This window comes from Leptinotarsa decemlineata, unplaced genomic scaffold (assembly GCF_025532065.1).
Source record: "Leptinotarsa decemlineata unplaced genomic scaffold, Ldec_3_MD MMD2_tig00026336_RagTag_RagTag, whole genome shotgun sequence".
Classification (NCBI taxonomy): domain Eukaryota; kingdom Metazoa; phylum Arthropoda; class Insecta; order Coleoptera; family Chrysomelidae; genus Leptinotarsa; species Leptinotarsa decemlineata.
In genome coordinates this window covers 7,968,326-7,995,191 of record NW_027412692.1, presented here as the reverse complement: position 1 = coordinate 7,995,191, position 26,866 = coordinate 7,968,326, and the positions used below count along the sequence as shown (strand labels likewise).

Genomic DNA, 26,866 nt, shown 5'->3' with positions numbered 1-26,866 from the left:
GATAAAATACACAGAACACGGAGCGAAACCCGAGAAAACAGCTCATCATACTTTATCCGTGAAGTCTATTATATAAGTGTTGATAATACTTGTAAACAAGTCTATACACCACCATGTTGAGACAAAATTTCGATGTTGAACTATAGTGTATGTTCTAACTTTACTTTTTTGTGAGGTGTTTTTATATTCACATTTTATGTATTACATTTGTAAGTATTATTCACAAGATTTGTCCACAAGATTCATTCCTAATGACAATAAAGTATATTATTATTATTATTTTAATACAGTCGATCATCATCTGTTAAAAGTTTCATTTTCAAACGATTTAACAATAAGCTTTGCGCGGACTGGTTATTAGTCATATAGGAAACGCTAGTTGAAGTTCCAGAAATTCACGTACGTGATTAATCATAATAAGACGGAATATATAGAGTTTTATAGCAAACATAGAACCCCTTCGCATTCACCGCTCTCATTTGAAGGAGTGTCAGTCGAGCCATCCATAATGGTAAAGTCCTTAGGGACACAATTCGACTGCAACCTATCATGGAATCTATTTATTGTTAATAGGATATGGATGCAATAAAATTGAATTTGCATATAATAGTAATATATTATTTGGCCGAGTGTGAATAGGTGTGAGCCACAATAAACCCTTGCGGGTTGCAGTGGAGGGTCGAATAGACCCACTCACTTCAGACCTACCTACCCACCTACCTACCTATATCATCTGAAGTGAAAATAAAGAGAAGTGAAACTGCATCCTCATGACCATCAAAAGACATTTGACAATTCATCTTGTTGTTTTTTACGCCCTCTGTTCAAAAATTTAGGTGAATTTTCATTTTTCTCAAAAAATATTCGTTTATTCATCAATTTCTCATTTGCTCCTTTCGAAGTAGTCCTCCTCAGATATAATACACTCGTGCCAGAATTTTTTCCAGTTATCGAAGCAGTTCTGATATGCACTTCTTGGTATTCTTGAAGCCCTCTCAGCTATTCGGTTTTTATTTCCTGAGTTGTCGCAGACCGCCATTCTTTCATGGGTCTATTCAATATTGGGACCAGAAAAAAGTCTCATGGGGCCAAATCTGGTGAATACGGTGGCCGAGGCATGAGTTACGAAAAATCAATGACCAGTGAGCAGGTGCAATATCGTTATGCAAAAACCATGAATTGTTTCTCCACAGTACCGGACATTATTTTCGTTCACTTTGCTGTACCTTGTTTCAAACTGAATGATTAATATAATGATATTTTTATGTAGATAGTGACTGTCGTAAAGAGAACATTGCAAAACTAATCTCTTTGTTTATTTTCAATGCTATCCGCGGGTCTTCGTTGAAACACTTTCAAGAAAGACAATACCCTTTTTACGGGCTCTCAGCTTTTAATGAAAGTCGGGATGGCGTAAGGAAGGGATAACATCTCTGTTGTGTCTAGAAGGGTGTTCGCGTTCTTTTTTTGGCAGAGACTATTGGAGTTTCTCACAGATTCTTGTTGAGAAAGAATGTCCCTCAGGAAAAGAGAAAAATCTTAATACTCGGTGGAATAATGACCGTGAGTCAAGTAGGTAAAGAAATTCAATATACTGTACGTGAGTTGAGTGAAATATACATGTTTGTAAACAAATTTAAATCGATAGAAAATATGTGATGGCAGTTTTTTCTGTTACTTCAAAGCCGTCTGACTTCTGTATGTCTTTCAAGCCTCCGGAAACAGAATCCTCATGGGTTCATTGCGTTTCCCCATATTTTCATGCAATTGTTTGCATGAAAATATGGGTGTTTCCTGTAATAGTTGTACTGTCTCTTGTTAGATGATTGTCTAGACTCTCCTTTGTATGAAACATGATAGCTGTCTCCGTTACTTTGTTGCATAGTCTGCAGCTAAGGCCTTCGTACTGCAGCCCTATTTTTTCAAATGTCCCCTCAATCAACACCTTCATTTCTCCTCCATCTGTTCGATGCCAATGTTTCAACACAAAATGTATACATATATATGTTTTGTTTATGTTTTAGTCAGTTATTTGTTAGGAAATAATTCTTTTTTTTTTAATCACACACATACACACAGTGTCCCAAATCGTTCCTTAAAAAGACGAAACTTATTTATAATTGATTGTGACACCTGAATAACAAAAACTTTGCATGATCAGTTTGATATTGGCCTCATTCACATTAAGTAGTAGCATCATCATAATATACACTCTCTTACATCAGGAATTCCTTTCCATTTTATTTGGAAATAGAAAGACATGAGACATGAAAATATCAAACACACAACTTACCTACTTCAAATTATACATTGAATATCGGTAAAGATAATAATACTCTGTGAAAAATATTCAAAAGTTACCAAGTGATTCGCTATACAATAGCTTTTACAGTTGAATTGTGTAACCATGTGAATATTGTATTGTAAAACTTTACCCTGCTCTATCTGTACTGATATTCTCCGCGTCACCAAACTCCATAATTAAATTATTAGTTTACCACATGTCTTATATGTAAATGTTTCTATTGAAGTTTCCAAACTATCCTCTCAATTCTGAAAGTTTCCAGCGTCAGAACTTTGGCGAATATGAAGCCGGAATAGATGAGGGATAGACCTCATACATGATCAAAAATTCGAATCTTTATAGTTGCTTTTCAAATATACAGTGTCACCATTGAAGTGCGCACCATATGGGAAACTTTTTTTTCGAAAAGTTTCAATGAAGTTTAACTTCGGCACTTGTTTGTGCTTTAAATTAATAATGCGGCCAACTGCGACCCACTGACGTTCAGTGTTTGTCAAATTCAACTTTTTTTTTGAAAAAAATTGAAAAAGTGCATTTCTAGATCGAGTTTAACGAAAGGTTACTTGAAAAAATTGTGTCTACGGCAATTATATATCCATATGCCAAATTTTATGCAACTAGGAAAAAGTTAACTTTTTGCTTATTTTTGACAGATATCCCCTTTATTTCGAAAATGAACCTAAGTTCAAAATCTGTTATAGTTTCCTTTCATACCCTTGCACATACAACCTGAGTAGAAAAAAGTGTTTTCCATATAATTCAGTGTTCATATGAAAGTATTTGTTACAAAAGAATTTTTCTTTCGTGTAATTCAATGTTTATATGAAAGTAAATGTTTCAAGAAGGTTTTTTTCCATATTTGTGTTGGAAAGTTACTTCTTTACATGATCTACACATCTATGTATACAGTTACTTCTTTCAAAATTGATTACTTCCTTCCTTTCTTTGGAAGATTCCCACTTTTTCTTTTGTATCAAGATGGAGTAGTAGAAAGCCAAAGACTTTCTTTTTTTTAAATTTTTGGTGATTATAATTGCACCAATATCGAATTTCAACACTCTAATCGCGATCAGTTCCTGAATTGAACACGACGGCGATAACCTTCGCCGATTTCTATTCGTCACCGTAACATGATTTCAAATTTCATTTTATGACTCTTCAGCCAATCATAAAACTTGGTTAGTAAAAATTACCCAATACGAATCGCCATGTCTACAGTTCATGTGGACAAGTTCGCTGCCGGTTCATTTCTATGTATTGTTTTTTTCCCCTTTGAGAGTGCCGCCACCTTAAAATGTACACAATATCGTATATTTCCACTATAATTTGGAAATGGCCTGAACGAATTGTTCTTTTAGACAATTCAAAGAGTACGTCAGATGCAAAATTACATTTTTCGATACTTTATTCTGTAGAAGTTGCTATTATCCCTATCAATATACTTCTATTGAATGCCTAATGACTTGATTCAACCAGAAAACTTTTTTCTGCGTGTATTTTTCGTTAAAGTTCCCCATCTACACATAAGTATCCTTAAGAAATCCGGGTTCCACAAAGGAAAGTCGAGTCTCCACAGTGAATTTTCAGCGTATTTCAGGCGGATTACTGTAACTAGATCTCCTGAATGGACCATAATTACGGATGAAATCGCAACGGATTCAGTATAGAGAGAGTTCAGAGGCTCAGTGGAATCAGAGGAAATTGAAAGTGTAGGAATTGTAGCAGATGTACACCTACGAAATGAACAGTGTAATTCCAGAAGATGTTTTTCTTGAGGTGACCTCGCAATTCAATATATTGATATATATATATATATATATATATATATATATATATATATATATATATATATATATATATATATTTGATTGATGCAACTAATTTTCCTTTATTTTGAGTTTCTCAATATTATATTCTACAAAAAGGATTTGAAGCTTTATATCTTCTATTAATTATCTACGAGCGCTTTCGACAGTTGGTAGTACTGTCATCTTCTAGCACTCCTCAAACTGAACTGGTCATCTTGTTGTCTGTCTCTTTATACGGTCAGAGTGTCTTAACTCAGGTATTTCAGGTACTTTACCTGTATTTGTTCTGTATCAGGTACTCTTCTTCGTGTTAGATCTTCTCTAGGAATGTGTATGGTTTTGTTTGATATATCGAATGTGAGATCTTGTTGTGTTTTGATTTGTACTTGTTCCTCGATAAGTGATTTATGACTGTTGAATTTATGGATGTTCAAGTTTTCCCAAATGTCCATGCGGTTTCCCTTGTTGATTTGTTTTATTAGTTTTATGTTCTCTGGTGGGGGGAAATTATGTTTGTTTTGTATGGCGTGTGTTGCAAGGTTTGATTTATATACTGTTGGATTTATGTATGCCTTTTTGTGCTCATTGTACCTTTGGATCAGTTTTTTCTTGGTTTGGCCGATATATAATTTGTTTTAGTCCGAGCATTGTATACTGTATATCCCGTTTTGATCTTTGTCGTCTTCTTTTTCATAGTTGTTTATTTTTTGTGTTATCTTCGTGTTCGGCTTGTATGTGATGTTGATGTTCAGTGGTTTGAAGATGTTTGTTAGTTTTTTGGTTTGGTGTCCTACGTACGTAAAAGCTGTCCATCGTTGTGTTGTTTTGTCTGTTGGGGTGGCTTGATCCTTGTTCTGTATTTTTTGTTTGATTCTGTTTTCTAGTTTATCTATTGTCTTTTGGGTGTATCCGTTTTCGTTCGCTATTTGGTATATGATTTTCCGTTCTTTGTTTCGGACTTCATTGCCGAGTGGTAACCTTAACATTCTATATATGAATGCGTTATAGGCAGCCATTTTGTGTGATGGTGGATGGTTTGAACTTGCGGGTATGGTAGAGCTTGTTTGTGTAGGTTTCCTACAAAATATATATATATATATATATATATATTTATATATATATATATATATATATATATATATATATTTATATATATATATATATATATATATATATATATATATATATATATATATATATATATATATATATATATATATATATATATGATATGTTGTACCTACATAAAAATGTTCCAATAATCTAATATAAAAGTAGTGTATCAAAATATTTCTTTCATTCGTCAATATATATAGTGACCTATCACGTGTGCAGAGCTACTTACATTTTACAAAAGACCGATAATCAGTGCTGACGAATGTATCGTTCATATGTTTGCGTATCATCAGTCGACTACTCAACAATGCGCGGAAGGCGGTTGAGCCCGTGGATGATGCGGATCATTGGTTATCGTAGGAGTCATTGATTGAAAGGACGATTTTTCAAGGTGGCGAAAAGTGAGTCACTTGCCTGATGTAATGACCAGTGTGCAAGTGCAAGTCATTAACTGTTTTTTCACAATAATGGACGTTTTCTTCGTTTTGCTTCTTGCAAGCGGCGCATAATATTTCTTTTTGATCATACGATTATGTGGCCCATGGGTTGGGCTACCTATCGGGCGCGTTCCTAGGTGGCGGATAGGGGAACGGCCAGGGGACTGGAGGCCCTGTCCGGAAAGCCTATGTGGTCTTACGGACGAGGTCGCCGGACTTCTGGTCAGTGGCAGAAATAAGTAGGGTGAGGGGAACTGAAACCCCCCAAAAAGCTTTTGCGGAACATGCCACCGTGAACCAGCCTACCCAAGCTAAGGTGTCAGGAGTCGTGCCGACAGCTGAATGGCCGCAGGGTGATATGCGGTCACGAACGATCCCTTTGGGTAACTGGGCGAAACCTCATTGTAATCAGCCTACCTCTGGTAATGCGGAGCTCTGCCAGAGGTGACCAACTCTTTTCTTGCTACTTGTGGGAACACACATGAATGAAACAACATCAGAAACAACAAAAACAAAAACCAATCCTGAGGCTGGACAGAAGTGCTGACCTCAATCTAAGGCGGTGGCTGGGGATGAACAAAAATGTCAACCCCATTCTACCGCTTGGAATAAGGCTGGACACAGCAGATCACCTCGTGATGTAATAGAAAGGCCGAGGCGTAAGCGCATTTGCGGCGCTGAAGCCAAAAGGAGAAAGGGAGCGAAGGAGGCAGCAACTATAATTGCACCATCCAAGGCAGGCGCCAAGAGCTCCGCCTTGAATAAAGGCAAGGAACCGGCTGCCCCTGCAGGAAAGCTCCCTTACCTCCACGGACCTTCCAAAACCTTCACGGAGGCCACCGTGAGACACCTTAAGGTTGCCAAAGAGAGTGTGTGTTCAGCGAGTCTTGGCCTACACCTGCCAATATGAGATGTCTCCTATTGACCTGTTCACCTTCCTGGAGAGGACAGGATGGACGATGACCTAGGAGGACAACTCCTCGGAAGGATGTACAATGGGTCACATATGGCCTAAGTGCTGTGAGTCTATACTCACTCTCTAGATACAGATACGACTTTCCTGGGATCTTCCATAGAGACCAGATACCAGATACCTATGATTCGTTACCAGTTGTGAACCTTTTGAGCAAATCTGGATCACCGTTGACGTTATTAAACAATTCCTGAGCGATGCTGATGCGACGGCTTTTTTTGGTCAAAATTCAACAATTTTACAACGAACCGCCCTGTCACATGTTTAACATAAAAATAAATGTAATCAAAATTACAAATTATTGTAACAAGCTGTCGTTTATAGATGGTATGGGATCTGTTTGCTCAGAACACGAGTTGATATGTATGTGGTGGTCCTTCTTCTGTTGTGTTCTGTGTTTGCAGATGTCTTGTTACTGTCCCATGTCATCTCGACCTTATTTCCTTATATATTTTTGATACTTGATTCTCCTTTTTTGTTCAATTCAGTTCAAATATCTTTCATTAGAATTCGTTTTCATGTGGGGTTTTTTGATTTTGATTTTAAAAAATGTTGTTATAAACTTTCTTCATATTACTGAATATAAAAATTTACATTACTATTAACATATCATTGTGACCATTGTGATAATTTTCTTTTCTGCATTATACATATTTTCTTCTCCATGTAGGTATTTTTATAAAACTAATAAATAGAGTTTATTCTATGTATATAGCTATTGTATAGCGAAACACGTCTCGCGGTTTTTGTAAAACCCTTATAGTGAAAATCATAGAATAAACTGTATTTATTAGTTTTTCAAATATGGATTTTCATCAAGTATCGGCCAGTTCTATTCAAGTATTTTTATACTTCATTTTATTAGATATTGTTATGTTGTTCTTCTTTTATTGTGAAATTTTTAAATAATTATCTGATGATGAACATATATAGGTTCGAAACATGTACTGATTGATGGTTTTACCGTTAAAGCATTTAAGGGTGATAATAAATTGTCGAGACAACTTTGAGTTTTTCTGTATCGTAAATAATCATTGATGTTTTACATCTGGCAGGCGTCCCATGACGGCTCACAGTTGATTTGGGTTTCAAACCTGTTGAAAAAAATTTAAATGAAAAATATTTTCCAGCAATGGAGAACAAAATCTTCACAAAGATATTATAGAACGCAAAGACGTGTTTTGTTTTCAGGCAAATTTACACAATTCCTTTCAGAGTCTTTTCACACGGCTACGTTATAGCTTTTTTTTAAATTATAATTTAATCAAAACTTCACAAAGTGAAACTGTTATGAATAATGAAGGACTTTATGAATCTCAAGATCCGATGTAATTAAATTTCATACAAAGGAAATTCTGAGACATGTTTCAACGAACTGAGAAGAAAAGAAAGTCCAGATTACTTGCCAAATTTTCCACGAGAGATATCCTTTTCACGAACGCTAATGAATCTTGGCATACAAATCTCGTCAATCATGTATCATAGCAAACTTGAGAGAGTTTTCAATCGATGCAAAAGTTGTTCATATATTGGATTGCCGTTCTGGAGAGAGTTTGCCTACTTTGGTTTTGTTGTCTAAACCTCAAGAAGTTGTTAACTTTGGAAATAACTCAATTGAAATAAACTCATCACAGTCAAATCAATTCATTGAATCGTATATTCCCATTACATTGAATGATGTGTTTGCTGTTCTATAAGAGAGCTGCTTAATATATTGTTGAACCTTCTGAGCTATAGAAATTGAATTCAAATGTTAGACGTATCTGAATAACACTTGATAGTTTACAAAACCAGGACCCGTGTTTCACTATACAGCTTCTTCACGTCTGAAGAACCGACAGGTATGTATATAAACAGAGTAAGTGAATGACTGACTGAAGGATTTCATTGTTGAAATTTATCGTGCCTTGACTTAGACCGCAGAGCCGGTACCCGAGTGACATGGTTGGATGCATGAACTGTATGTTGTGTATTATTTTCGATATTCATGAAATTGCTATTATTCAGAATAATGTTTCAACTCGAATCAGAAATGTTTCATTTTCCTACTCAGTTTTCAACTTCAGTCCACTCAACCTGAAGAGTCGTTGTTAGCGAAGACCCCATGCATTGGTTCATCTTTGTGTTGTGGAGAATTATTATTTTGTAAATCAACGCCGGTATTCCCCAGGGATCTATACAGTATCTACTTTTTTTAATTGCGAATCAAGACTTTTGGAAAATTCCGTTTAGGATAACGGAAACCAAATAAAATCTAATGTTACCAAAATCCAGACATCGTTTTTGGAACAATTATTTAAACTCATATATGGTTAGATTGGTTGTTTGGTGTTGATCAGTTTCCTGGATTTTTTTGGTGAGAGTTTTAAGTTACAACAAAATCAAAATGTTTTTTCTTTCATTCATCCATCATGTATCCCAATGAATTTGATCCTTCACTTCACTAAATGAAGGTGTTTAAGCATTTGCTGATGTGTAATTTTTTTGTTAACGATAATTAACCTGCAATAAAGATCATTCTGCTACAGAAGGTAGGAGTATAGGTTATCGATATGGAATTGAATGAGATTCTATTTGTTTGCACTTTGAGTTTGATTGAAAAATCAGATATTCCAATTCTAGATTTGCCGGTCTCTGCAATGTCATCTCTATTACTGCTATTGTCTATATCAATTACGTTTCAGAGGTATCACCGAAGTTGTCTATGAAGCCATTATGGTTTCTGATATCTAAACCGATAAAAAGTCAAGTAAAAATCTAATTCAGGATGGAGTCAATTTGAAGGATAACCCAGAATTCAAAATCCAGAAAGTGGCAATCTGTTACCCCCCATGCCCCCTCCCGGGCATGGGGGATGTAACATTTTGTGGGGAAAACTGAATACACCACTCCATTCACCCCCGCTCTCCGAGCGGTCTTCAATCCTACTGATGAGCACTTCAGCAAAATTGACATCTGACCGTTTTTGATCGAAAGTCAGCCTTTAGGTGATATTCTTTCTAATCTATTGAATTGTTTTGTCATTACTTTCCTAACTGAATTTTTGTATGGGGTCCCCAAAAACTAACCGGAGAAGAGTGTCTTTTTAATCGCTTACGAGTGTTGGTTCTCAGTGAGTCTGAAAGAGAGTTTAATTCGAACTGGTTGAGAAATTTTTATACTTACCAAAGCCGCCTGACAGCGACTCTCGGGGGTGGTCTTTGGTTCTGTTTCGTTAGCCTTCTGTGTTTGTCCCTTTCTCGGAATCTGTTAGCTAATGATTCTATACATACATATACATAAAGAAGAACACCTTCAATCAGCTGTAATGTTAGAACGTTTCAGTTAATACATCACCAATCAGGAACTACTACATATAATGAAGTTACTACCACAGTTTTCATCCCTCAACTTTCGAAGTTTGAAATAATCATAATTTAATTATCCACTGAAATGAGTTTGTCTGTAAATTAAATGTATACCCTATATAGGTCATACGCCATACGCCACAAAAGTGAATCCTTGAAATCGGTTTCATCGTGTGTTCACTCATTTGGTCGGTCGGTAGCCAAGCGGTTCGGCGTGGGTGATTTGTTCACTCACTCGAATTGCCTACCGTGTTGGTCGATCGATCTTCACTTGCTATCGTCCAACCCGTATTAGAAATCACACGTTAAAAGGTAAGACCTCGTTAATAGTTAGCTCGCACAAGTTTCGACTTCTGAGGGTTGTCGTTCGTAAGGGTGCGACAGCTGGTTAACGGAAAAACAGATTTTAAACAGATTTACTGTGTTGATTCGTAATATTTTATTGGTGCCTAGTTTATCCTCCAACTGAGCTCCGCTCAACAATTACTATAAAAACTCACATGCCTAATTTTTCCTGGATGATCAATTCATAAAGATTTTCTCGTATGTGTTTCTTGGTATATTTTTTAAGTACTTTTTATGTATTTGATTGGCTTAATTCCTGTTAAGGTTCCGAACCATAACGATTGGTATCATCATGGCTGGCTCAGGATTTCACATATGGGGTTCACTCTTACCCAGGTTTTCTCTTGTATACACTTCCGCCTAAAACATGTATGTGTAACGACCAAACAGGTTAAACTGCCTTGTTTAGTTTTAGGTCCATCTGTATACAATTTCCGCAAAGCATGCTCTCAGTTAGTGTGCTTCTTATCTTTTCTATTATCCCCAATCGAACAAATCTTCAAACCTTGCTTCATTTGGTTATGGGTGATTATTGTCAGACCAATGGCCACTTACAGAGCAATTGCTTGAAGGCCCAAAGGTCTCTGGTTGCTTACCTGTTCCTTGGTTTCTTTGGTGGCATCAGCATCACACCGTCAGCGGCCATGGAAATACTTCTAGACCCACCTTCTGTCCACCTCTTTCTGGACAACTTACATAATAATTGTGCATTCTGTTAATTCTATGAAACAGGTTTATGCAGATTTTGGTAGTCTACTGGCTGAAAGTCACAGCATTCTGAGAATGACCTTGGACTCAATGTCTCCAACTGTCAATTAAGCTTGGACTCAATGCCTCCAACTGTCAATTGAGAACTGTTTCATAAGTTCTTATTCCTAGTAGAGAGGAATTGATCCTCCGGGAGGAGAAACTGTTACGAGTAGATAGCTGTTGGTTTATAGTTGAATCGAAAACACTTTCAGGTTTTAGTGTAGGTGTATAGTGTGGCAGATCCATACCACCATTTTTGTGTTTTCTATGTTGGGCCAGGTACTTCTGGTACCACCCTCGTATGTCAAATAGAAATCTACGCCTTTGATTTATGTGTTCAGCAGAAACAAAGTCAGAAACAATAGTTTAATGCGTTACTGATCAGCATAAATTACCATTGCCAATGAAATAACTAAACAACTGATTTTTATTTTCAGAATATGATGGATTGGTTTTCGTCGAAATGTGCCTGCATGAAAGGTCGTAGGAGGCCGGTCATCAACTACGAGTACTCAGAGAGTGATTCAAAATCCGTGTCCGACATCGAGTTGAAGGTTTCGAGCGAGCCACCCAAAAAACTCATTTTACCGAAGAAGAGAAATTGTTGGAAAATCAAGAGGCATATACCGAGGACAATTCTCAGATGGATAGGGCAAGACGACGAAATGAGTATGACGAAAATCGAAAAAAGTAAGTTTTGGCATTTTGGTAATGATGTATTATTTCTATTAGAGACAAATGGAAAAATAATAAGCTTTGCTGACGATAGATCCATTTTATATACCGCTGAAACGTGGTAACAGAAAAAGATTTCGTCAATATATTTGACTGGTTTCAACACGAACAACTCACAGTCAACTTTGAAAAGAATAATGTTATTCCGTTTACTAGTTACAAAAGCAAACTGCCAAATTGCCAAACACCAGATGTGATCAAAAACACTCAAAAAACCCAAATACACACTAAGTTTAACAATAAATACCTAGGGAGTAACAATTGATTCAAAAATACGATGGAATACTCACATAAACGAAGTCACAAGAAATATTCGACCATTGCTTTACAAATTCAAATTTCTAAAAAACATATTAGATATTACTTACCTCAAAATATTATATCATGCATTGATACAATCACGCTTGAGGAACGTTTTCTTATCTTGGGGCTCAGGAGCAAGAGTGCACTTGAAAAAATTAGGTATCCTACAAAAACGAATTCTCAAAATAATTTATAATAAAGTATATACATATTCTTCCAATGACATTTTCGAAAAAACAAAGGTATTCATTCGACTTATGACAGATGATACAATGTGATAATATGTACTTATAAAAACAGAACGAACATACATACAATACTCCCATTAAATCAAGGCAAGTCGTGAAAACAAATCTCACCAGAAAACAAATAGGACAAAGGTCATATACTTACCTTGGCGTTAGAATCTACAATTAATTACCAGAAATATACAAATTCTACATCCACCGTATAAACTCCCTCGAAATGATGAAAATGATAATAAAAGGATACTTAGGTACATGTGACAGATAGACATAAAATACATTAACTTGTCGAATATTGAATACTGCTGTCTATTTTTTATATTTTACTCTGTAAATGTATGTGTTACTATGTAAGTGTTTGTAAAAATATTTTTAAATTTCATGATGATTTTAAATCTTTAAATTACTGTTTTACTTAAATGATACATGTAATTATTTCTTTGGGAAACATTCTGTACAACAGACGGGAAATAGTGACCCATGCGCAACCATTTGGTCCTAAATGGGTTTTCTCCGTTTGTTTGCAAATGACACCCATATTTTTCATGCCATTATTGTAAACATTCTAATGCGAATGAACTTATTATTATTAATTCAACTTCTCGAAGTGTGTTTTATCAATTGTCGAAGCCAGTACAGACGTAAGAATCCACAGATGTTTCATTCAGGTGTAAACTTCATTTCAACTGAACTTCGATAAAGTTACATAAAAACATTACATAACTATTTGAATGGAAGGTCTCAATGCGTAGCTTTGGATAAAACTATGTCAAGTTTCTTGAATATATTTGCAGGTGTACCTCAAGGTTCAATTCTGAGTCCTAAGCTTTTTGTAATCTACTCATCCCAATTTCCAAAGTTTCTCCATCACACCGAATATCATAGTTACGCTGATGACACCCAAATTTATAAACGATTTTCGAAATCTTCTGTAGCACTTGCATAGGAGGAAATGAATACAGATTTAAAATCCTTACTCACAACTTCAAAGAAGTATTGCCTGACAATTAGTCCCTCCATGACAGGAGTAATGCTATTTTCTCGAACAGCAATGAGGAATAGATATGAGAGAAATATCGATATCGTTCTGGACGAGAATCAGTTGCCTTTGACAGAATCTACGACAAATCTTTGGTCTCATAACTGACCAATCCCTTGAGTTCAACTCTCATGTCTCCCAAATTATAAAACGTGGCCATAGTAATTTTAAATCAATATACTCAAATAGGAAGCCATTGAATAAAAAATCTAAGAAAATATTATGCGATGCCCTAGTTCTCTCTCACGCCAACTATGCAGATATAATATATAAGATATTATATATGGCCCAGCGTTACGTTTATCTGCATCAGTTAGTTTTTTATTGTTGTTAGTACTAACAGAAATGATCCTGCTACATTTGGCACTGATATATATCTAGGAAGTACGTATTTTGTGCATTTACAATATTTTTTATTTATTCATTTTTTTCGAGGTTGAATGGAAAAACAACTTCTGATTGAGTCATTCGTGCAAGATCATATATTGAATTCTGCCTTTTGATAGGTACGTGGGTGGATTGTATGTATTGTATTCCATTCAATATTTTGTTTTCCTTACCTATCAATAAAAACAATTATTCTTATTATATGGGTATATTATACGTGGCTCAACATATTATTTTGGAAGACTATCACATAGAACACAAAATGTCGAAGTTGATGATAACCTGAGTGAGACAATGAAAGTTGAAACAAGAGTACCGCAGGGAACAGTTTTAGGTCACATATTATTTCTTGTTTACATCAATAGTACCTGTTTCACCAGTAACTTTGAAGACCATCTCATATTATATGCAGGCGATACAGCACTTATATTCATAGGTAGTACTTGAAGAAGGTATTTGAAAAATCACTTTTTTTTCTTCAAATGTGGCCGTATTTCCGCGATTTCATCTTTCAAACGCTACAATGTACAGTATCCATTTTTCCAAACTAACGGAAGTTACTTATCCCAAAATGTTCTATCTCACTAACTGATAATCCGACAGCTGTGAAATTTGTACACCTTTTTTTGAAGGTTAGGGTTACCTAAGAATGATATGGATTCAACACTAATGGCGCCATCTGTGTGGTATCTTATGAACTATTAGTCTTATTTGATAATATGTAGCGTGTATCTTTGCCTATTACATGAGACGTTGTGTCGTACCTCGTTCGGTTCGGTTCGCAACGAACTAAATATGTACATTATAATGATAATAATAATAATAATATAGGCTGGATACAGCCCGTAAAGTCGTCAGGAGTTCGGATCCCCTTCTCTGCATGGTCCGTGACCGTGAGAGAGCAGGAATTGCAGCATTTCTCCTTAGGGCAGCTGATGAACTCGGTATACTTTTCGACTCTGATCGAGGTGACCACAACTCTGTTACCGAGTTGGAACCCGTTCAGCAAAAAGCTCAGATAAAAGTCGCAGAGATCACTTTACTTCTGCAGAGACACAAGGATAAGCCAATGCATGGGGTCTTCTTCAATAACATTGGAGACCTTGGCTTATCAAAGCGCCTGACGTTCGCTTTTCTCAGGTCGAGTGGGCTGAAGTCTGAAACTGAGGGGCTTATCATGGCTTGCCAGGATGGTGTCTTCAACACCTCAGTCTACCGCAGTCGCGTGATGGGTATAGAGGTTCCTGACACAAGGTGCAGGGCTTGCCGCCAGGCGCGCGAGACCCATATGCACTTGCTATCAGCAGGTCCAGCATATGCGGTCTCGGCCTATATCCGTCGACATAACGCGGCCCTAAGAGTGCTATAATACCATCCACGGCACTCTTACGGTATTGACGAGATACCTGTGTTGCCCTACGCTCCGGGGGATATTGAATTCGTTGTGGGGAACGAGAAGTGCCGAATTTATTGGAACTATTCGTTCTCCACCCTCAGGCTCGTACAAGCTAATAAGCCTGATGTAGTCCTTCTCGACCACCAGACCAAAACGATATTTGTCGTGGAGTTTTCTGCTCCTGGCGAGAAGAATATCGTCAGAAAAGAGGGCGAAAAACGGATAAAATATCGAGATTTTCTCTTCGAACTCCGCAGACTCTATCCAGATCACTCTGTGAAGATGGTTGTTCTGATTATTGGAACCCTTGGTGGAATGATGTCCTCTCTACTCTCGAATCTTAAAATTATACCGGCTTGCCGCAGTAAGGCAGAAATCTAAGCCGCACAGATGCAGAAGGCTGTCATTCTTGGCTCACTGCGCTTGCTCAGGGCACATGATTCTCGGACCCAATGATCACTTACCCCACGGTGTGGGGAGTGGTCATTGGTTGATTATGCTGGCGCACCCTCTCGAATGTATCGGGGCTATCAGCGCACACTACGCTGAAATAATAATAATAATAATAATAATAATAAGTTCAATCACCAAAAAAAATTTAACTACATAATCAACACTAGAATTAATTGTTATTGGGAAGTAAATTAACATGGAATTCCCACTAAAAAGTGAAGTTGCGCGTGGGATTTGTACAATTAAATTTACTTATTTGATATTTACAATATTGGTTTGAATTGGTCTCACTTTGTTAATTTTTATATTGATTATTAACATTTTGACACTTGTTTCAGATATAACTACGATAAAGTTAACAATAAACAATAACAGTGAATAAACAAATTGTGAATCATTAGAATTGACAAATTATATTGATCCATATAAAATGTAATAATAACATAAGATTCAGAAGGTCAGTTAGTCAATGAGAGAGCCAACCAGATCTCGATTCAAGTCAAGAACGTAGTTTCTGATTTTTTTTTTTCAGCATTTGACAAGAATGTATATTCTTTACATTCATTTTTTGTTCATTGGGCAGAAAATTGAACCGTACATTGAACCGTACTATACCAGTATTGGTAGTTAGAAAATAATCTGAAGCTACAAAGAAACATAAATTATATTATTTCTAATACTTCTTGAAGAGCGGTTGATACTACCTACAATCTAAACGAATATCATCCCTCAACAAATTCTGAAACAATAAAAAAGGACTGAGACCACCGGTAAATCCCATTTGGTATAGCCGTATAACGAGATAAACTTTTTCATATATCTTCTAGAAGGCAATTTAAAAAGCCGAATGGTCTGTCAGGTTTTTGCAGTCCCACTCGCTCTGTTCTTATTTGTGAGAAAGATTAGGATGGATTAGGACATTTTATCGCCATATCCACACATTGTTTACCTGTATTGAATGGTGGAAATTGATGAAAATGTGAGACCAAAGGTACTGATGTGTGAGGTGAGAGGTGATAACGGTTTCCAGTATAATTGAATGACTAGATGAGCTTTAACGCTGAATATTAAATGAGCAGGAGCAAATCCATATTTATGTTCGAGATATAGTCTGAGATAGTTTCATTTGTTAGTTAACGATGAAAATGATCATTAAATTCATCAGATGAACTTCTTCGATTATTATTTATAAAAAAGAAACATGACACGAGGAATTGAAAAAATACAACTATGAAGTTGCCAGGTATGAACAGCTGGGCCAGCGTTATAATCATAGCCTCATCAACTATTCAATCGATTTTATTTTCGAATGAGAGGTTAGTCCATTGTTTATGATATTAGGTTGTCTTAGAAAAGATTTAAAAAAATAGACTGGTTGATTATTGTACGATAAATGGGATTCTTTCCAAATCTCAATATGGATTCAGAGAAAATTTATCGACTGAAGGAGCAGTTTTTGAATTGGCAAACTGATTCATACAGTAATCTGATACCCGTCAGCATGGGCGTACCTCAGGGAACAGTAATAGGCCCTATTTTATTTTTGCTCCATGTAAACAATATTTTTAATATCAGCAATTTCAAAGGAAAACTATGATCCTACGCTGATAATACTGCTGTAATATTTGTGGTACTAACTTGGAATGAAACATACGAAAACGCAAACAAAGGAATGAAAACGATATATAACTGATTGAGTAATAATCTATTGAGTTTCAACACAGATAAAACTTTCCCTTCAACAAGAAAAGACTAACCTGACCCAAACTTCATTATGATTCACAAATACACGTGTACTGAAAACCAAAACTGTGGGTGTTCCCGAATATGTAAAACAAATACTATCAGATATTTAGGCGTCATGATCGACCAATTCCTACGCTGGAATTACAGCATTGTTGTTAAACACGATCTAACCAGTTTCGGTACGAGCTGCGGCAGATTCATTGCGGTGATTTTTGTACAGGTAATCCGCAAACTTCTAGTAGGATGGCTCGGTAAGAGGCATCTCCTTCCACAAATCTGGCGTTAAGTATGCATAAGTCTTGGCAATGGAATTATCACATAGTAAAAAAACTCCGCAAACTAATTCGGAAATTTTACTAAGTAAGAATTATTTTAAGTAGAGATGTCATACTGACGGTGTACTGTTCCTTGGTGGAGTCGATGATTAGATACTACATCTTAGTATAGGGTGACTTATTCAAAACATCACTACATGATCCTGATGTAATATAAAACACACTGATCAAAATCGCCTTGAAGGATATGATATATTCTACAGAGTTACTCTACGAACAAAGTGGTTTGTTCAAAGTCAGAAAATCATACGCTTATCAATGTTTATTATGGATTTGTAGTAACCCCATTAACATCATAACACATAAATATAATGGGCGAATGACCTCCAACCAAGTAATTACAATACCACGCTGCAGATTGAGTCATAACCAGAAATTTGTAACTTATTTTGGCCCAAAATTATGCAATAAGCTGCCACTCGCTATAAAGAAATGTTTGTCTTAAAATAAAAGACAAACATTTTTTTTTACTCTTAATTGCGTAACAAAACTTATTCTTATATCTGAAATACATTCAGTAGTAAGTAATAAACATATTTCTTTCCTCAGTGAGACTTCTTTTGGTACATTTCCGTTTGTAAGAAGCATCTGAAAGGTCTATCTGAAGCGTCCAACAGTGGTAATACAATTTTGCGTTTTGCAAAATGACCTGACGTTATGGAATTTTTTGAGTATTTTTTCAGTTTTCATACATACATACATATAAATCAGTTGAAAATATTCAAGCAGCTATTTTGTCGCAGACTTGTGATTAGTCTCTCAATTATATCCGCCGCTGCCTTATATCTAAGGTATTCCATTGATGTATTTTTTCTTTCAACTAAGAATACTTTATAATTTTGAAATATTAGTTTTTTTCTGTAACAAAAGGACCTATAACCGTTGGAGATACATTCATTATTATTATTATTATGGGGTTGCCCTGGTCGTTTCCTAAAGGGCGGGCGCTACATCATTATCAACCAATGACCAGTCTCCAAGCCTTTCTGAATTTGTTCGGCTAATTATCCTGCCTTAGGGTGGCAAGTCTACTCAATTTGAGATTTGAGACTCAAGGACATCAAGGACTCCAATAATCATTATCAGTATTCCTTCAGGTATCCAGAAGCATTACATCAGCTTCTGCTAATTAACTTGGGGTAACTTTGTAGTACCCCGATTACGGTAAATGGAACTTCCATTTTCTGCATTTAGAAACTTGAGTTTCTAACAACTCAACCAAACCACACAGCCCCCTACGGTTCTGAGAAATGATTCTCTACAGCCCCCCTTACTCCTCCAAAGAATGTAGAGCTGTAGAGAATCATTCTTCAGAGCCGTAGAGGGTTGTGTGGCACTGTTAAGTTGTTAGAAACTCAAGTTTCTAATGCACGGTATCACTATTATTATTATGCGGTAGATAGGGATACAAAGAGGCAATTGTTGAGTGAAAAAGAGGGAGACATGCTTCTTATTCCAAGTGACAGACAAAGATAAATTGAGTGATCAAAAAATGTTCAGAATGAATATGACATTCGGTTTCAAGCAATCGTTCTGTGGGGGCTATTGCAAAGCAACATGGTTCTTAGGAGATCCAATTCTCTTACAACTTGAGAAGTACATGAAGTATCAAAATGAAAAGAAAACGATAAAGAATTAGAATGCATTTTTGATTTAGATATTTCGAGTTCCAATGAAAATTCCAAAGATTCACCTGTCTCAACACCATATGATCTGGCAAATGCCTGGCAGCAAAGTACTGATTCCCTAGGTCATACCACAATGGATATTGAATTATAAAACAACTTTTTTTCACGTACGAAATCCCTATAAATGCTCCTTGTTCGTACACCAACAGGACCTCACTGAAACCGATTAAATTTCTTGATATGAATCAGGCATCTATCAGATTCCACTGCGTAGGAACATTCGGAGGAGTGAATGTCACCGTTTGCCAACTAATTTTGATTTCTGATGGGCACTTCTAACGAGACCGAAACGGAAAAAAGTTTTTGAGTTGAAATTTTTCAAAACAAGTGTTTTCTAGTGTGAATCAATGCGCGAAAAAAATGTACGATATTTAATTTGACTTTCACCTGTATTGAAAGATGTATATTGTTGTTGTTTATATGTGTTGTTGTTGATGAATAAGTTTGTAAGTGAAAACAATCGTAACGATAACTAGTGAAGATATCATTGTTAATGTTAAAACCTGTGCCCAAAAACAAAGTATTCGCGATTCAGTACCAGACAGCGTTGTTTCGATTCGCTGTAGGTCTCATCAGTGGTGCTAGGCTGAACTACGAATGCATTGCTGGAGTCAACAGTCCTCAGAAGACAAGACTGAGTCATTGTGAAAAACGATATCTTTGTTGATATTTGACATCTACCTCTCTCCTTAACATTGTCTGTCGTATGCATAAGTTATTGCAGCACTTCTCTGTCAGACTGGTCTGTCTGACCGGTCTTTCAAAAGCTCAATTCCAGCAGCAGAACCTATCATTGAGCCTTTCCTATCTTTAAATATATGAATGAAACAAAGTGTGTGTGATATATCATCAACATTTTTTATTGGTTTGAAAGACCTATTGTGTGAAATATAACAACGTCGCTCTCAAAGAAATATGAATTGATGACGCCACCAGGCCAAAATCTACACCAAACAGTGACTTTTTCGGGATGCACTGGACGCTCTTGGATCTCATGTGGATTGGTATCGTCCCAAATTTGTCAATTTTGTTTTTTCACATACCCATTCATCCAGAAATGGTCCTCATCGCTGAAGATGATGTTTCCATGAAAATTAGACTCAGTTGCCAACTGCTCCAGAGCCCATTTGGCGAATACACTATGGTCTATGGTCGGTTAACTCCAGTTCTTGGGTCAGTTGAAGTTGTACGGCTGCAGGCCCAAGTCACGACGCAAAGTTAGCCAAGTTATGGTCTGGGAAAAGCCGAGTTCTTGTGAGCGACGTGAAATCAACTGCCTCGAATTGTCCCGTGCAATCTCATAAACAGTGGCTATTTCTTCGGCAGATCTTACGTTTGGTCGACATACGGGTGTTGGTCGATCGTTTACTGAACCAGTGGACTGAAATGTATCCACTACATTGCAAATAATCCTCTAGGTAGGACGATTATGGCGAGCGTAAAATGGTCGACGCGCGTGGTACGTTGCCCGAACAGACCACCCATTTTGATATCACAATTTTGTTATTTGCATGTGTTGTTTAATGCTGATATCCGTCCATGATGATTTGGAAAAACAGACTGAATTTTTTTTTGGTACCTTGGGAGCTGTCTGACTTGTTCATTTAGTCCAAGTCTCCAGAAAACACTGCAGCCTCTTGGGCTTATTGCGTTTATTCTGCCATCTTCTCATGACACCCTGTACTAGTTTGTACAGGTTCCGTGTTGGATGTTCGTCATATGTCCAGAATTTCGTACGTCCATATATTGCCTGCCTCCTGTGATTCAGTGCCTCACATATAAGATGTTTAGAGCTGTTTCTATCCCCTCGTTGCATGATCTGCAGCTGAGGTCCTCTAAGCGGACAATGACCGGTTAGTAACCCTTTAGGTAATTATTCTGAGCCGATCCTTACTATATTGAAGTAGTTCTTCGGTTCTTTTCTCGGACGGTTTTCTAATGAAGGTTCTACAGTATTTGTTGCCAGGTACTTTTGTCCAGTACTCTGTGTGCTTCTTATTGGTCCATGTCCTAATCTGGTCAATGATTTTGGTACCCCTAGAGCTGGTTCGGGACCTATATATGAAGTTGATGATCCGCGTCTAGCGCATTTGTCAGCTTTATCATTACCTGTGATTCCTTAATGCCCCTGGCACCCAGTACAAAGTTAATTTGTTCCTGTTTGCAAGTTCATTCAGTTCTTCATCGCATTCCATTTCCAGTTTTGATGACACCTTCGGATTTGTCAGAGCCCCTAGTGCGCTCTTGCTGTCTGTTAAAATATTGATCCGCTCATTTCTTTGAGGTCTCAATTTAATGAGCCTTGCACACTGCAAGATAGCATACACTTCCTCCTGAAAGACGAATGTGTATAGTTCTAGCGGATAGCTGTAGTTTAAATTTCTTTCCGCCCGATATATTCCAGCTCCCGTTCCATGTTTGGTCTTCGATCCCTCTGTATACCAGTTTGTGTTAAAGGTGTACTTCGGTGTCATGTGGTCTGTGGTCCAGGGTCATGTGAATAAATGACAACTGATTTGACATAAGTAGCTTCAACAAGATGACCGTTATCAATTGTTAAAGTTCGGAAGTCCCCAAAATATAAATATATAACTCATGACCATGAGTTTGACTATCCATATTGATATCGAACTAGAAAGTTGACGGGTTTAATCATAAAAACTGAGGCTTTTATTTTGTAGTCTCAGAACCGTGCGTCCGCAACTATTCGGACGCGAATTCAAGAGCTAACTTTTACGGATTTACTATGGCGTGAGTTCAATTTATTTCAGAGCCAATAAAGCGGTCGGCCTGTCCATAAAAACTTTTCTCTGGCAACTATCGATTTCTTACCTTGGATTGAGACGCTCTAGGGTATCAATAAAGAAAATTTTCTCAGAAAACTTTGTTGAAAAATTGCTTTGTTGATATCTTCTTGGTTTTTATTGGGCTGAAATATTGATTTTTAACTCTTGCATCTTCAGAACTGGATCTATATTGTCATATCGTATCATAAATTTCATAAACTATATCGTACCATTCAGTCAATAGTGCAATTCATCTGACTATACGGAAATATACCTGAATTAGTTCCATCACGTATATCTATTCAGGATGAATTCATTAGATCTTCGAAGAAAGTGGATTACGTAGTTCATTACTTTACTTGAAATTTGATATCTTCATCCAATACACTTTTCTTACCTGCTCTGCTCATGATCGATATTTGAAGTATCTTTCGAAATGGCATCACGTCTGAGATGTGTAATTAAAATAATATTATAATAGGTTGCATTGCAGATAATATTGAAAAAAATTTCAGGGAAAAACAAATGGAATGTAATTAATAATAATTTCGTTACAAATATTTGCGACGTTAAAATGCAGTTTTATAGACTGCTTGTGTGTATTGTTATTGTTGTTCAATGTAATACCTAGCAAAAGCTGTGTATATTAGTATCCATTCTAGCTTCGGGAATACACAGATTACTTTCAATTCAGATTTTCAAACGCCCGGTCTTGTGCCTCATACAATTTAACGGGCTTCGGCCAGACCGTGAGAGTGTTTATAAATGAATATAGTTTGAAAAACAAAAAACAAGAACATCCAACTAAAAAGTTGAAAATATTTTTTTTAAATCAGCTCAAAACGATAACGAACGAAAAATACTAGTATTATTGTGAAAAAAAAATGAGGGGCGCTTGATATACACAAAATATGGCACAAAACGCGCACGCTTTTTTCACAATAATACAAGTATTTTTCGTTCGTTATTGTTTTGAACTTATTTAAAAAAATATTTTCAACTTTTCAGTTCGATTTTCATCGAGAGCGTTTTTTTTTAACTATATTTATTTTTCATTTTTCAGATTCATATGCTATAAAAGCGTGTTTTTTAGTCTTTTTGAACTATATTTACTTCATTTAAACTTTGGGATCAATCAGGCGTATATTGTTTACAAAAATGACCATTGATATTTTCCGATTCCGGAGAGAGAGCCTGAAAATCAGCTACCAAGCCCAAGGCAGCAGAGGTTTACAAATAAGGCAGCAGGCGCGCGTGTTAATTGAAAAAAATACTTTTTGCAAATGAATAAATACACGTAAAGTGAGATCGAATTATATCTCCTTTATAAAATCCCTTCGTACCTGCATAGGAAACTGATGTTTTGAACCGATGTTCAAAGTATTAACATCAGGTTCAAAGGCTCTTTAACATCTCCCATTGTCACAACTCAGTTATTTGAACGCTCCTTCAGTTACCAGATAGCTAAAGTATTCAATGTGATTCCTGGACTTTTAAAAAAACTGCCACCCTCTCAATGTAAAATCAAATTGAAATTACATATTTTTCAACATTATGAACGTTTCATCATTCCGCTTCTCTATCTTCTTCTATTTTTTTCCTCTTTGAGCGATTCCTGACCAATAATAGTTTGCTTAGTTTTATATAATCGCCAGTCACTGATCTTTATTCATGTATTCATATGATTATGTTAATGCTATGCTTCTTTAATACCCATGCAGAGACTTTTTTAGGTTAAGTGGAAGAACAATTCAGCAGTTATTTGCATAGCTGCGAAAATTGAGCTTCGCCTTTTACCATAACTTCATAAATGTAGTTAGAACTTGATATTGTGATTTTTTTTGTGTGGTGGTAGTAATGAAGAAGATTATATTTTTGTCACCGTAGTGTGCGCTGGTCAGGTCCTATCCCCCAAAGCCCCCGATACATTCGGGAGGGCGCGCCAGCATTATCAACCAATGACCACTCCCCACACCGTGGGGAGTGGTCATTGGGTCGGAGAATCATGTGCCCTGAGCAAGCGCAGTGAGCCAAGAATGACAGCCTTCTGCATCTGTGCGGTTAAGATTTCTGCCTTAGTGCGGCAAGCCGGTATGATTCGAGAGTAGAGAGGACATCATTCCACCAAGGACTCCAATAATCAGAACAACCATTTTGACAGAGTGATCTGGATAGAGTCTGCGGAATTCTAAGAGAAAATCTCGATATTTTATCCGGTTTTCCTTCTCTTTTCTGACGATATTCGTCCCGACAGGAGCTGAAAACTCCACGACAAATATCGTTTTGGTCTGGTGGTCGAGAAGGACTACATCAGGCTTATTAGCTTGTATGAGCCTGAGGGTATTGAACGAATAGTTTAAATAAATTCGGTACTTTTCGTTCCCCGCAACGGATTCAATATCACCCGGAGCGAAGGGCAACACCGGTGTCTCGTCAATACAGTAAGAGTGCCATGTATGGTATTATAGTATATGGTATATGGTATATGGTATGATATAGGCCGAGACTGCATATGCTGGACATGCTGATAGCAAGTGCATTAGGGTCTCGGGCGCCTCGCGGCAGGCCCTGCACCTTGTGTTAGGAACCTCTATACCCATCACGTGACTGCAGTAGACTAAGGTGTTGAAGACGCCCTCCTGGCAAGCCATGATGAACTCCTCAGTTTCCGACTTCAGCCCACTCGACCTGAGAAAAGCGAACGTCAGGCGCTTTGATAAGCCAAGGTCTCCAATGTTATTGAAGAAGATCCCATGCATTGGCTCATCCTTGTGTTTCCGCAGAAGTGAGGTGATCTCTTCGTCTTTTATATGAGCTTTTTGCTGAACGGGTTCCAACTCGGTGACAAAGTTGTGGTCACCTCGTTCAGTCAAAAACTATACCTAGTTCATCAGCTGCTCGGGCAGCTGCCCTAAGGAGAAATGCTCCAATTCCTGCTCTCTCATGGTCCCTGACCATGCAGAGAAGGGGATCCGAACTGCTGACGACTTTACAGGCTGTATCCAGTACCATTCTGACATGTAGACACTCCAAACTCAAAAGTCCACGGCCTCCCTATTGTCGGGGGAAGTAAAACCGTGGAACGGACGATTTGGGATGCAAACTCCTATAGAAATGCATCATTTTTCGGGTCTTTACGTCGAGTTGATACAGCTCCTCCCGAGTCCACTTCACTACTCCAAACGAGTAGAGTAAGATTGGAACGGCAAGCATATTTGTTGCAGCAACTTTGTTCTTCCCCGACAGTTCCGATGACCAGATCTGTCGAAGTTTGTGCTGATAGTTGCCGCGGAGAGAGTTTTCCACTGCTGTTACCCCTTGTGAGTGGCGTTGTTCCACCCCGAGGTAAGTATACGTCTCTCCGACATCCAGATGGTGTAGGATGCTTCCATCTACGAGCTGCACATCCTCTCCGTAGTCCCCGTATCGTCCTATTTTGAAATGGAACATTGTACATTTGTCTATCCTGAATTTCATACCGATAGCATGCGTGTACTCTTCCACCACCGTCACCACTGATGTAGATCCTTTTCTCCAGAGGCATAAAGTTTAAGATCATCCATATAAAACAGATTGGTGACCTTGTGCCTCCGATTTCCGGGGGTGCCACAGTTATACCATCGAGTATTTCTGAGCGCGACGGATAATGGCAATAGTGAGATGCAGAAGAGAAGGGGACTGAGGGAATCACCCTGAAATACACCTCTTCTGAAAGTGGCCCACCCTGTTTGGACTCTTGCTTGACTAGATGTAATGGTGAAGCGAGTTCGCCAAAGTGGTATTAGTTGTTCAATGATCCAGACCATAGAGAGGTTACGCTTATATTGTATCGACTCCTGCGTTAGACATTTATCGATGAGAATGTTCTCTTTACATCGAGCGACTCCTCTCTTCGACCTCGGTCAACTGCGGTGAGTATTATTATTATTATTATTACGTACAGCGCTATCTGTCCGCGAATAGATCAAGCAATAATTTCGATATATCAAGGAGGTTACGTACAACGTCATCTGCCCGCGAATAGATCAAGCAATAATGTCGATAATTCTGTCAAATACAGATCCCGAGAGTTACAAACAGACAAACAAACAAACAAACATACATACATAAAGGTGAAGTTAATAAAAGCGTGTTATCTGCGTGTTCTTGGCTAGACGCATCGTCATGAAAACTACTCACTTATCGGAATACAACCAAACGGACAGACATAACCATATCAGTTTCCAAACGTTGAAATCTTTTCTGTTTAATCTCATCGCGCGTGGGCCACGGTTACTGAAAACGGCATGATAATTAGCAACCATCTTACTGAGGTGGGTGATAGGCTCATTGATTACAAATTTGGTCAATCGAGATCAACTTGGAGAAAGAATAACATCTCCCGATTGAACAAGGAATGATTCGAAAAACTTGTGACGATGTACCATTACTTTGCGGTTTTTTGGAGTAAGTTGTTCAGGGAATATTTTGGAAGATAGTCTTTCTGGACTTTGAAAAGTGTTCGCGAGGACTTTGGGCTTGAGTCTGTGAAGAGTATAATATTTGAAAACGGGCGGTTGACGCGGTTTTAAACTCTTTTATTCGGTCGTAAGGGAGATCATGAAGTGCTCGAGCGAAAATCGAGCAATGTAAGGCAAAAGAAATAGTAATAGTGTAAGAACGAGTTGAAATT

At 37.3% G+C, this 26,866-nt stretch overlaps 1 protein-coding gene across 7 annotated transcripts in view; it reads left to right on the top strand.

Annotated features, from left to right (window-relative positions):
• The window catches only part of rdgC (retinal degeneration C), a 172,328-nt gene that overhangs the window by 41,720 nt on the left and 103,742 nt on the right, over nucleotides 1–26,866 (top strand). For all 7 annotated transcript variants that reach the window (XR_012467417.1, XR_012467420.1, XR_012467419.1 and 4 more), the window contains exon 2: nucleotides 11,519–11,771. Coding sequence is in view for 2 of the 7 variants with exons in the window: in XM_023157508.2 (XP_023013276.2) it covers nucleotides 11,522–11,771 (250 nt within the window). In the remaining 5 variants the exon portion in view is untranslated. The remainder of the gene's footprint in view (nucleotides 1–11,518; nucleotides 11,772–26,866) is intronic.